Source organism: Lynx rufus, unplaced genomic scaffold, assembly GCF_022079265.1.
Source record: "Lynx rufus isolate CCGP_SWC_20201006 ecotype Redwood Valley unplaced genomic scaffold, mLynRuf1.p SCAF_8, whole genome shotgun sequence".
NCBI lineage: Eukaryota > Metazoa > Chordata > Mammalia > Carnivora > Felidae > Lynx > Lynx rufus.
The window spans coordinates 100,904,014-100,916,727 of record NW_025814896.1 but is presented as its reverse complement, the minus strand read 5'-3'; the positions used below and the strand labels follow the sequence as shown (position 1 = coordinate 100,916,727).

The following is a 12,714-nucleotide window of genomic DNA, read 5'->3' as shown; positions in this document are numbered from 1 at the left end:
CGCGTCCCGGGGGCGGGGCCGCCGCGGGACACCCCCCCCCTCGCGAGCTCTGATTGGTCTCTCTTGTCCTCGTGATGCTCGGCCCCGCCCGCGTCCCTCCTCCGCATCCGCGCGGGGGAGCGGACAGTCTGGTGCTGAATGGGCGCGAGCGCTGCGCCGGGGGCGGGCGGGGGCGCGGGGCCCTGGACTGGAGGCCGGCCGGCGCCCCCTCCCTAGCATGCGGACGAAGGCGGCCGGCGGCGCGGAGCGGCGTCCCCTGCAGCTGCGAACGGAGGCGGCGGCGGCGGCGGCACCTGCCGGCCGAGGTAAGTGGCGCAGCCCCCTTCTCGGCGTAGCGGGGCCCGCGGGCTGGGGGCGGCGGTGGCCATCAGTCCCTAACCCTGCCTGGCTGGGGCTTGGCGGCTCCTCCCCGGCCCCGCGGGCGGCTCCCAGGGCACGGCGCCCCTGGACGCGCCTCGCGGGGGCGCGGGCTGGGAGTCGTGGCTCCGGGCCGCGTGGACGGGGCAGGGGGCGCCGCGGCCCACGCAAGTGTGGACGCGGTGGAGGCTCAGGGGTGAACCGCCAGGTTGTCGAGTCCAGCCGCAGTGGCCCTTTCTCCCCCGGTGTTCCGCAGCGGCTTGGGGTTTAATTCATTGCTGGAAGCTTCCGAGCCAGCAGAGCCGAGTTAACTCGTTTCCCTGGGACGGGATTGGGGGACCCTCTGCAGTGTAACTAGCAGCTCCCAAAACTGCCCTTTGCATCCTTCCATAAGGCGGGATGTGTGGCGTCTGTACGTAGAAATTCGCCAGTGACCTTCCTTGCCCCCCTCTGCAGCCAGCCCTACGAAAGAGACACGTTTTGGTGACCGTTTGCTTTCCTCTGAATTGTAAGCAGTGACTTGACATAGGCATGCATTCATTATACGCCTTTAGTGTGTAAATAACTCAAGGATTTTGGAGAGCATCTCTCAGAGGTGCCGGGCTAATAGGGAGAGGCGGGGGCTTGTCTCTACCCCACACCAGCTGGGTGACCTTGGCCAATACATATCCCCTTGAGGGGCTCTGTTTCCTGGTCGCTACTGGGAAGCTTGAGCTGCTGCTGATGGCTGTGGTCCCTTTCAGGCCTCTGGTTCAGTGGTTCTGACCGAATAATGTGTTTACCCGTTAAAGGGGTCCTACAAATCAGCTGACTTGAAAGATGAATTTTATGTTCTCATGTCTTAATTCGTGTAGGTGGCCTTTGCTTAATTATGGATTGCTCTTTTAAAAGAGAAAATAGTTTTATGTGCTGCGTTTCGCATCCTTGACTTGCCTGCTTGTGGTGCCAAGCACCCAGCTCAGTACTGGGGTTACAAAGAGGAAGAAGACTCATCTCCTGCCCTCTGGTGTTTAGCCTCACTCTCCTCTTGTTTTATAACTGCTAATCCTCTTCCAGAGAGGGATGCGTGTCCTGAAACTGTGAGGAAGAGGAATTCATGTCTGTTGAGTGAAGGGGCACAGACTCAAAAACATGATGGGTTGTGGTTTCACTTGTGTAATCCGGAAAGCTGGACAGTTTAGAAGAATGTCTTACATTTCTAGTCTTAGAGCCAGGATCACCTAAATTCCAACACATGCTTAGACAGGAGAGAGTGCTGTGAACTGCCAGAGCACTATAACCAAGATGTCATGGTTCTTTTTCCATGTCTGTCCATTATGTGAGTGCTGCTGTTTCTGTAAGATGAAATGGACCTTATTTGTGATTAGCAGCCATTTCTTCCTCTAAGCCAGAAAAGAAATGAGTGAGATGGGAAGGTATGAGGGAGTTAATGGAAGTGTGAGAGGGCCAACAGGCGTATATTCTAAAAAGTCATTTTATGGTTACCTATTTTGAAAATGCTTATAATTTTGGCCCAGATGGCTAAGTTAGTTCCATGCTGTTTGGCAGCAGTGAGGGGAATTTATCTAGCAAGTTGGCTCTTGGGAGGTGAACAGACTATAATAAAAAAGGTTTAGAGCTCTCTGTGGGAGTCCATCCAGGTGCTGGGGGCCGAAGGGGGATGTCTGGGAGCCAGGAGTTGCTGGGAGGATTAAAACTCACCTTCCACACCCTTCTAGTTCATGAGGAACAAATTAATCTGAACTGCCTGTGGAGGGTTGAGATCATTCCCAGAGGGCATGCTCCATGATTTTAAGTCTAGCTGGGCAGCCTTGGCAGAAATAAAACAGCTGGGAAGATCTACAGTGATGGTACAAACTTCCTAACTGCAGAGAAAGGAGAAGCAAGGGCTGAATCAGTGTGAAAGGCCTAAATTAGCCAAGGCATCCAAAATGGGGAGGGGTTGCAAATCACCAGCCTGGTGTAGGAAGAAGCCGTAAATATGGATAGCGATGTGTGGGGCTCCTCAGGGAGAGAGAACCAGCTTAAGCACACCTGCAGAGGGGGAGCAAGGAAGAAGTGTGAGGGAGTGGGGGAACAATGAGGTTAGAGGGTACAAAGACACTTCCAGGCTTGTCTTACCTGGACAGCTTTTTCTTTCCTTCTTTCTTTTTAAAGTATAGCACACATACTAGAAAAGTAGACACGCTGTAAGTGTACTGTTCACAAGTTTTCCAAACTGAACACACCCACGCACTCAGATCAAGAAGCAGGAGCTCCCCGTGTGCTCCCTTCCAGTCCCTACCTCCCTGGGGGCAACCCACCACACCTGACAGTTCCATGCGTGTATAAATGGATCCTGCAGTATCCTACATCTTTCCTAATGAGTTAGGTTTCTGAGATTCACTCGTGACGCTGCCTCTTGCTGTAGTGTGCTTCCTCTCAGTGCTGATTTGGCCTTTGGGTGATTAATATATCACATATTTGTGCACTGTTGATGGACATTTGGGCAGTTTCCAGCATTTGGCTATTGCACATAACGTTGCTGTGACTGTTCTCGTACCCATCTTTGGTATACATACGTATGCATTTCTGATGGTGGTATGGTAGGTGTGTGATTGCTGGGTAATGGGCATGTGTATACTCAGCTTTGGGAGCTGCAGGCAAAGCCATGTTATTCCAATTTTTTAATAACTACGTTGTTATTAGTGTGGTCATCATATGGTTATTATATGGTAATTAGTAGTTAATTTTTATTAGTGTAGTGTTAGTTTTATAATAGTACCTCCTTACTACTAGCTGATGAGGGCAACACCAAGTTTTCACCAAGGAGACAGGCAGGAGACTTACCAGGAGTCATGATCAGTTTCTATCTGGCTGTGCCCCATGCCCCATATTCTCTTGGCAAGTGCAGTCAGCTCCATGCCCCGGTATCCCGAGTCACGCAGCAGCACAGGCCGAGCTGTGGGCAACCCAAGAGTTCTGTTGTCAGGGAAAAGTTTCTCTGGCCAAACTGCTTTAACTTATCTCAGCTCCCAGTTCCCTGCAAGCACTTCTGGGAACCTCTCCTCCCTTTTGCTTTCTAAACATTGTACTTTCTATATATTTTTTAGCTCCTTTTTTTTTTAATGTTTATTTGTTTTTGAGAGAGAGAGAGAAAGAGAGTGAGCATGGGAGGGGCAGAGAGAGAGAGGGAGACAGAATCTGAAGCCAGCTTCAGGCTCTGAGCTGTCAGCACAGAGCCAGACACGGGGCTTGAACCCACCAACCGTGAGATCATGACCTGAGCTGAGGTCATATGCTTAACTGACTGAGCCACCCAGGTGCCTGGTACTTTCTATACTTGTTTCTACTTCTCTGATCTGCCTTCTCTGTGCTTCCGCATTTCTGTTAAGAATTCTCTCATGTCATTGAGGAAAAGTCTAGGTTAGTCCTTTAAGGCCGTACAAGATATTTTTGTTCTCTTCCTCTGGCATGGAAAAAACATCCAGGATTAAGTTAAGTATCTAAAATCATAATAGTTAAGTATCATATGGTATGATTTGATTAATTCAAAGAGGGAAAATTGATAAAAATAAATAAAAAAGGTCTGCTTTAATGGAATAGTGGTTCTATCTTTTGGACATTAAGGCTATTTTTAATACCAAGTGTCATTTTCATGATTAAAGGCTTAAATATATTGAGTTCACAACGGAAGTCGTTGTTCTATGATATGTATAGAGTTCCTTCTTCCCTGGCCACCTTTTCTCAGCTTCTGCCTTTTTTTTTTTTTTTTTATGTGTATTTATTTGTTTGTTTTTGAGAGTGAGAAAGAGAGCATGAGCTGGGGAGGGGAAGAGAGTCCCAAGCAGGCTCCATTCATCGTGGCAACACAGGGCCTGCCACAGGGCTCAGTCTCATGAATCGTGAGATCATGACCTGAGCTGAAGAAATCAAGAGTTGGACATTAAACCGACTAAGCCACCCAGGCGCCCCTCAGCTTCTGCTTTTTTATCCTCTTCTATCTTGTTCTTCACCTCCTTTCTGCTTCTGACAAACATCTTGGTCTCATTTCCTATTTAGACCCTAGTGGCAAGAGAGGAAGAGAGTATGGTCCTTTAACAGGGCTCCCAATACTCTCCTCCCTTTGCTTGTTATTTTCTGCAGTCACATCCTTAGTTTTCCAGGACTTGGTGGTTGGTGTAGGCTTCTTGCTTATCCTTTCTCTAGTCCAGTGGAACTGTAACTCAAGCCACACATAATTCAAAATTTTCTAGTAGCTACATTTAAAAAGTTGAAAAGAAACAGTTGTATCGAAGTTGCAATTTCTGAGGAATATAAGAACTTCTAAACTGTTATGCACCTAATAACACAGCTTCAAACAATGTAAAGTAAAAAGTGACAGAAGAATAAAAAAAAAAGTTGACAAATCTGCCACCAAAGTGAGAGAGATTTTATTATACATCTTTCAGTAACTGATAGAACAAGCTGACTGAAAACCAGTAAAGGGTTATTCCAGCAAACAATAAGCTTGATCCAACTGTTTATATAGAAAACATGGTCCCACAAATGAAGATTGTACTTTTACAAAAATTGAGTATACACCTGGTCATGAAATAAGTTCTAACATGTTTAAAATAACCAGTATCATACAGAACAAGTTCTCTGGCCACAGTGCAACTAAATTATATCAGTTTTAAATGCTATTTTGGAAAAAAAGTGAAAATTTGAATTTAAAAATATTTAGGCTTGAGAGATAAGTGATAATAATAAACATATGTGTCAAAAGTTGTAGGATGACTTATACACTTAAACTATTAGGTACAGTCTTAATTGCTCATATTAACAAGAAAAATAGCAAAAATTAATGATTTAGCTAAATTAAGACATTAGGAACATAGCAATTAAAATGAATCCAACAAATTAGAAGGAAGGGAACTTTAAAAAAAAAGGTGAAATTAATTTTAATAATATATTTTAGTTAACCCAGTATGTCCAGTATATTCTGAAATTAATCTAAAAATTGTTAATGAGCAATTTAAATTTTCGTGTTCATACTCGGTCTTTAAAGCCTGGTGTGTAACTTACTTATATAGAGCACATCTCAATTTGGTTTGGCCACATTTGAAGTACTTAACAGCCACATGTGGCTAGTGGCAACTGTACTGGACAGCACAGCTCTGGATCTTAGCCTGTCTTAAACATTGAGCTGATTTGTCTTGATAAAGGGGACAGTCAGGGCTAACTGGTGGTGGGGTTCAGTTTTCTGCCAAGGAAATCTAGGATCGTAGGAATCTGGCAGTGTTCAGTGGCTGGCAAAGGAGGAGTGGGCTTTTTGTGAAAAGCTTAGTAAACCCACTCCCCTCCTAACAAACCTACATGCTACAACACATAGATAGGTCAGAAGAAAAGATAAATGCTATACTGACTCACTTTATTGTCACCTGCTCTAGACTAGACGACTAGACTAGACTAGAGCAGGTGACAATAAAGTGAGTCAGTATAGCATGCATATATATATATATATATATATAGTCATTTTTTATGTATATGTCATTATACGTACAGCTCATTTAATTTTCACAAAAGCCATGTGAGTTTGGTATCGTTATTATCCCCATTTTACAAATGAGGATGTTGAGGCTCAGAGGGGTTAAGAAACTAATAAAGTGTAGGGGACAGAGTCTGGGGAAAGTGTCTAGGGGACATTCTGACTCAGGCAGTCTGACCTGGAGGTGACAAGGAGGCAAATGCATCCCTCCCTTTGCAGCACATAGTGTGTTCCTGCCGCATGCTTGAGAACAACTCCTGTGGAAATTCTTGGAAAGGTCATCCGAGGTGGCTGAGATGGCCTTGTTCCCTGTCCAGGTTGGCGTGTTCCCCTGCAGGCCATCGTCACTCCCCTGGGTCTCCACAGCAGGCTCCTAACTGGTCTCAGGGCACAAGAGGACTTCCCCATCTCCAGTGTGGCTCAAGAGAGGTCTCTCCAAAATCCAGTTCCAATTAACTTCCTACCCAGTTGCTCCTTTTATCTCAGGATAAAAAATTTCCCATTTCCAGCAGGCCATGGCATGGTCTGCTTCTTTTCTCTAGCTTCTTTTGGTACCTTATTCCCTCCTGGGCTGGACCTTCAGGCACTCCATGTGAAATTTTCCCCTCCGTGCCTGCTGTCACTGCTCAGGTGACAACCTGCCTGCCCACTGAGTTCTACTCATTCCTTCCTGGGAGGACCTTTCCTAACCCCTTCCCAGACACACACACACACACACACACACACACACACACACACACACAAATCTAAAACATCTTGTAACACAGCCCTCATGTTCAATGTAGAATAAATTTGAAAGAAATACTATGAAAATAATTACATTTGTGATAGATCTACTTGTCTGATTTTTAAAATAAGATCATGAGAGCCTTTTGAAAAAGAGACTGTGTCCGTCTGGCCATTGCTGTAGCCCCAGGCACGTACTCCATGCTTGATTAAAACTGCTTATATGAGGGGCGCCTGGTGGCTCAGTCGGTTGAGCCTCTGACTTCGGCTCAAGTCATGATCTCACATGATCAAATGTGAGTTCGAGTCCCATATCGGCCTGCTGCTGCTGTAAGCACGCGGCCTGCTTAGGATCCTCTGTCCCCTTCTCTTTCTGCTCCTCCCCCGCTCATGCTTTCTCTCTCTAAAAAATAAATAAAACATTTAAAAAAAACCTAAAAACCTGCTTATATGAGGATTGCCTGGGTGGCTCAGTTAGTTAAGTATCCAACTTCGGCTCAGGTCATGATCTCATGGTTTGAGCCCCATGTCAGGCACTGTGCTGACAGCTCGGAGCCTGGAGCCTGCTTTGGATTCTGTGTCTCCCTATCTCTCTGCCCCTTCCCCATTCATGCCCTGTCTCTCTCCCTCTCTCAAAAAAATGAATAAACATTAAAAAAAAAAAAAAAACCCTGCTTATATGATTGGCAGCATGCTTCTTTGGGGCCTGCCCAAATAATGATTTCCCAAATATTTGGAGCAAAGAGGAAAAGGGATATGTGATTGGGTTATAAAAGGAAATTCTGTGTTTTAGCCATGCCTCTTATAGACCTAAATACCTGTTGTTGGTTTTAAGAGTTCAAACATATTTAACTTTCTCTGAGCTTAAAGTGCCCCAAACAAAACTTTTCTTTTTTCTTCTCTAAGACTGTTCCCACTCCTTCAGTCTCAAAACAGCCAGGGCCTGTCAAACTTCAGGTCCCAATTGTGGTCCCTCCAGTTCCTTTTCTAGGGCCATGTTAGGCCTTTTCTTTTCTTTTCTTTTCTTTTCTTTTCTTTTCTTTTCTTTCATATGTTTATTTATTTATTTTGAGAGGGGGAGAGAGAAACAGAGAGAGAACTTGCATGCTCGTGAGGGAGGGGCAGAGAGAGAGGGAGAAAGAGAATCCGAAGCAGGCTCTGCGCTGACAGCCCTGAAGCCGGGCTTGATTTTATGAACCGTGAGATCATGACCTGAGCTGAAATCAAGTGTCAGATGCTTAACCTACTGAGTCACACAGGTGCCCCTGGGGTCACTTTCTGATTTGAGTTTTATGTGACTAGCTTGCTGCTTCTAGGACGACGTGGCTTACAGAATACTGGATCATGACATAAACTACCTAGCAAATCCTTGACCTCTGTTTCCCTATCCACCTGGACAGCTGCTCCCTGAGAAATATTGCTGAGGTCTTGTTTGACGATGTCACTTCATAATTTCAAGACTTAGGAACCCATATCCCAACCCTTTCTTTTTGGGGGTGGGATCTTGGTAATTTCAGAATTTGCACACACACTTTCACATCGTCTCATCCCCTATTTTTCCCATTAGGAAGGTCCTCGTGTTGGAGCCTATTTACATTGGGTCCCAGAGTTGATTTTGTTAACTATTATTTCTACTGACTTTCCCGTTCTGTTAAGTATTATTTCTTCATCCCTACTACTTATATCCTTTAGATCAAGAGGGAAATCTTCCATTAAAAAGGTACCTTCTATGAGCTCTGTGCTGACAGCTCAGAGCCTGGAGCCTGCTTCAGATTCTATGTTTCTCTCTCTCTCTGCCCATCCCCTGCTCATGCTCTGTCTCTCTCTCTTAAAAATAAATAAAAATTAAAAAAAATTTTTAAAGGTACCTTCTAGATTTTGCGCTATTTGTAGTATTCATGGGATTGCCACCGACTTGTTCTCCTTTACATATTCTGCACATATAATTTGCAATCACAGGGGCCCCCCACTGGAGAGCTCTTATGTAAGGTGTTTTCTTAGAGCTTAGACGGACCCAAAGAGGAGGGGCAGTTCTCTAAGCAGTCTTCCCCCATTTATTCCAGTGTCTGTCTTATTCCCTCTGGTCTCCTTCTCTGAGGGGTACCCCCACCTCTGCCATTAAGTCCCCTCAGAGAATGGTGGAGTGGTGGCACTGCGTGGAGCCCTCTTGCGTGCTCTTTGCTCTTTTTCCTTCCTATTACTGGCCTGGATTTGTTATGCAGGCCAGACCTCAGCTGGCAGGGTGCTAGAATAACAGCCCCTGCCAGCTCAGTCACCACATTCTGTGTGGCATCTTTCTTCACGTCTCTTGATCGGCCCCCTCCTCACGGGGTCTGCTCTGGCTCGGTTGCAGTGACCTCTGTGACCTCTCCTTAGCTGCCTTCAGCCCACTTCCCATCGTGAGCTGGCCAGCCTGCTCCAGAGCCACGTAGGGCTGCCTGGCACCCCCTCCTTTGAGGCCAGTGTGGAGGTTGTGGTTCCGTCTTAGGCACATCTGCCGCTCTCGCCAGGTCCCCTGTGATCGGGCCAGAGCATGCCTCTGTGGGTATTTTCACATGGTATTTCTTCTGTCTGGATGCCTGTTCCTGTCTTCTGTCTCTGAAGTCTTGCCCATCCTTTAGGGACTCGTTTACACATTATCTCCTCAGGGAAGCCTCCCTGATGTCCTGTGACGGAGATGACGGTTCCTTGCTCGGGGTGCTCCAGGTGTATTGCTTCCCCTCTACCGTGGCGTTATTTGGTATTTTGGGTATGAAGGTATTTTGGCCTTCCCTGGCTGGATTATTCATTTAAAGAAGAACGGGGCTGTGTCTTTTTATCTTTATATTCCCAGCGCCTGGTATATGGAAAGTGCTTATTAAATGTTTATTTAGGCTCTTTCCTTAGTTTGGTTGTTGTTGATAGTGCTGCTGTAAACATCAGGGTGCATGTACCCCTTTGAATCTGTATTTGTGTGTCCTTTGGATAAAGACCTAGTAGTGCAGTTGCTGGGTCGCAGGGTTGTTCTATTTTTAACTTTTTGAGGAGTCTCCGTACTGTTTTCCAGAGTGGCCGCACCAGTTTGCATTCCCACCAACAGTGCAGGAGAGTCCCTTTCTGTGCATCCTTGCCAACTTCTGTTGTTCCCTGAGTTGTTAATGTTAGCCATTCTGACAGGTATGAGATGGTATCTCATCATGGTTTTGCTTTTTTTATTATTTTTTTATTACAAAAAAATTTTTTTTAATGTTTATTTATTTTTGAGACAGAGAGACAGAGCATGAACAGGGGAGGGGCAGAGGTGGGGTGGGGAACACAGAATCCGAAGCAGGCTCCAGGCTCCGAGCTGTCAGCACAGAGCCCAATGTGGGGCTTGAACTCACAACCCGTGAGATCAGGACCTGAGCCGAAGTCGGACGCTTAACTGACTGAGCCACCCAGGCGCCCCCATCATGGTTTTTTTGATTTGTATTTCCCTGATGATGAGTGATGTTGAGCATCTTTTCATGTGTCTGTTAGCCATCTGGATGTCTTCCTTTTAAAAATGTCTATTCATGTCTTCCTCCCATTTCTTCACTGGATTATTTATTTTTTGGGTGTTGAGTTTGATAAGTTCTTTGTAGATTTTAGATACTAACCCTGTATCAGATATGTCATTTGCAAATATCTTCTCCCATTCCATAGGCTGCCTTTTAATTTTGTTGATTGTTTCCTTTGGTGTTTATAGCAGCATTATCAACAATAGCCAAACTATGGAAAGAGCCCAAATATCCATCAACTATGAATGCATAAAGAAGATGTGGTATCTATATACAATGGAATATTACTCAGCCATCAGAAACAATGAAACCTTGCCATTTGCAGCGACGTGGATGGAGCTAGAGTGTATTATGCTAAGCAAAATAAGTCAGCCAGAGAAAGACAAGTACCATATGATTTCACTCATATGTGGAGTTTAGGAAACAAAACTAACAAACATTTGGGAAGGGGGGCAGAAAAAGAGAGGGAAGCAAACTATAAGAATCTCTTAACGATAAAGAACAAACTGAGGGTTGATGGAGGGAGGTGGGTGGGGGATGGGCTGAATGGGTGATGGGTGTTAAGGAGGGCACTTATTATGGTGAGCACTGGGTGTTATATGTAAGTTATGATCACTAAATTCTACTGAAACCAATATTACACTATATGCTAACTAACTAGAACTTAAATGAAAATTTGGAAGAAAAAAACGTTTATTTAAAGGATTGTTAGGGGGGAGCAAAGCAAATTATACAACAATATGGACCAGCCCTCTGCAACTGGGGGTTTACAAGAGAATTAAGCCCTGCTACTCTAGAGCAACCATTGTAAGTTATGAGTAAATTTCTCTCCCATGCTTCCGGAATGATTCTAGTTATAGACCATCCTTGGAAGAATTGGGAAAATAGGTATTCAGATCCTTTTGGGCTCAATTCTCTAGCCAAACCCAGCTTGAAGAGGCCTGGTATAGACTCTTTGATCCCAATCCTGATAAAATATACATATACAAAGAGTAAAGACTGATGGAATTGAAGACCAGAATGTTAACAGTGGCTATTACTGGGTCGTAGTATGACAAGCAGTATGTGATTTCAAAATGTTCTTTCCACTCTTGTATAATTTCTGAAGTTTCTAACTTTTTGATAATAGACTTGTAAAAAATACTTTTTGAATAAGCCAAGCCAGAGTTCTTAAAGCTGACCGCCTCCTCTAAGGCAGTAGTGAGTTGGGGTTTTTGTTTTTAAACGTAACAACATGCCGCACCAAGACCAGGAATCGTGGAGCTGAGCCCCTCAGCGTTGCCGCTGGAGAATCGGGCCTCAGGTGTGAGGATGACTCTGGCTGTCAGCTCTCTGGACGTGGGTGTCTCTTTTTGCTGGCGCTGGACACCTTCGAATTGAAGGGCTGAGTTTCTAGCAGGCATGCTCACCATGAGAGGAACTAGCATGCACATGGATACTCACATATACTCTCAAAAGTAAATCTAGGGGCGCCTGGGAGGCTCAGTCGGTTAAGCATCCCACTTCGGCTCAGGTCCTGATCCCACAGTTTGTGAGTTCGAGCCCCACATCGAGCTCTGTGCTGACAGCTCAGAGCCTGGAGCCTGCTTTGGATTCTGTGTCTCCCTTTCTCTCTGCCCCTCACCTACTAACTCTCTGTCTCTTTCTCTCTCTCAAAAATAAACATTTAAAAAAAAGGTAAATATAGAGGTGTTTTTCCCCCTTGATTGCTCAGAATGAATGTAACCCAGCGTTATTTGAATTAAGTCTCACATGCTAATTCTTGCTTATGACTTACTGCTTCAACCAGCCCTATTTTTTCCCCTGAAGTTTGACCTTGTTTGTCCTCATACAGGATTTCATTCTTATTCCAGCAAGAATCCACCAGTGGCTGCTGAAATAAGTATTTAATGAGAACAGGGTATTTATTTAGTGCCTAAGTATCTTCCATCAAGTTACTTATTAATTACAAAGGAAAAATAGTAACTTGACAGCAGGGAAACCTGCCTCACGCTACTTTAACCAGTTGATCAAATTGAACATCACCAGGAGTGAGACAGTCAGCATCGTGTGGCTCCTGACAAAATGCATCGAGAAGAACACAGCATCAGTCTGTGATGTTTCTGCCAAAAATGTAAACTTGAATATAATCATGAAGAAATTGACAAACCCCAAATGAGGGACATTCTATAAAATAACTGGCCTGTGCTTGTCAAAAAATGCCAAGGTCATTAAAGATAAAGGAACTGTTTCAGCTTGAAGGAGGTTGAAAAGATATGACAGCTGAATGCCACACGTGCTCCTTTTTGCTCTAGGGCCATTATTGGGACTACTAGAGAAATTCGTAGAAGTTCTTTAGATTAGATGGTATTGAAACAACAAAAGCTGCTTGATTTTTATCATTATGTTGTGGTTGTGTAAGGGAATATCTTTGTCTTTAGGAAATACTAAAATGTTAAAATATTTACAGGGGGAATATCATCATGTTTTCAACTACTTTCAAACGGGTAAAAAAGTAATATGCATATTATATTGTATTATGTAGCAAGACAGAGCAAATGTGGTAGAATGTTACCAGTTGGGGAGTCTGGGTGAAGGGTATCCAGGAATTTTTTTTGTACTGTT

The 12,714-nt window shown here is 44.7% G+C and overlaps 1 protein-coding gene across 5 annotated transcripts in view; it reads left to right on the top strand.

The window, feature by feature from the left end:
• Nucleotides 1–130: 130 nt before the first annotated feature.
• ST3GAL5 (ST3 beta-galactoside alpha-2,3-sialyltransferase 5) overlaps nucleotides 131–12,714 on the top strand; it is a 49,853-nt gene continuing 37,269 nt past the window's right edge. For all 5 annotated transcript variants that reach the window (XR_006960114.1, XM_047067954.1, XM_047067952.1 and 2 more), the window contains exon 1: nucleotides 131–305. Coding sequence is in view for 4 of the 5 variants with exons in the window: in XM_047067954.1 (XP_046923910.1) it covers nucleotides 218–305 (88 nt within the window). In the remaining variant the exon portion in view is untranslated. The remainder of the gene's footprint in view (nucleotides 306–12,714) is intronic.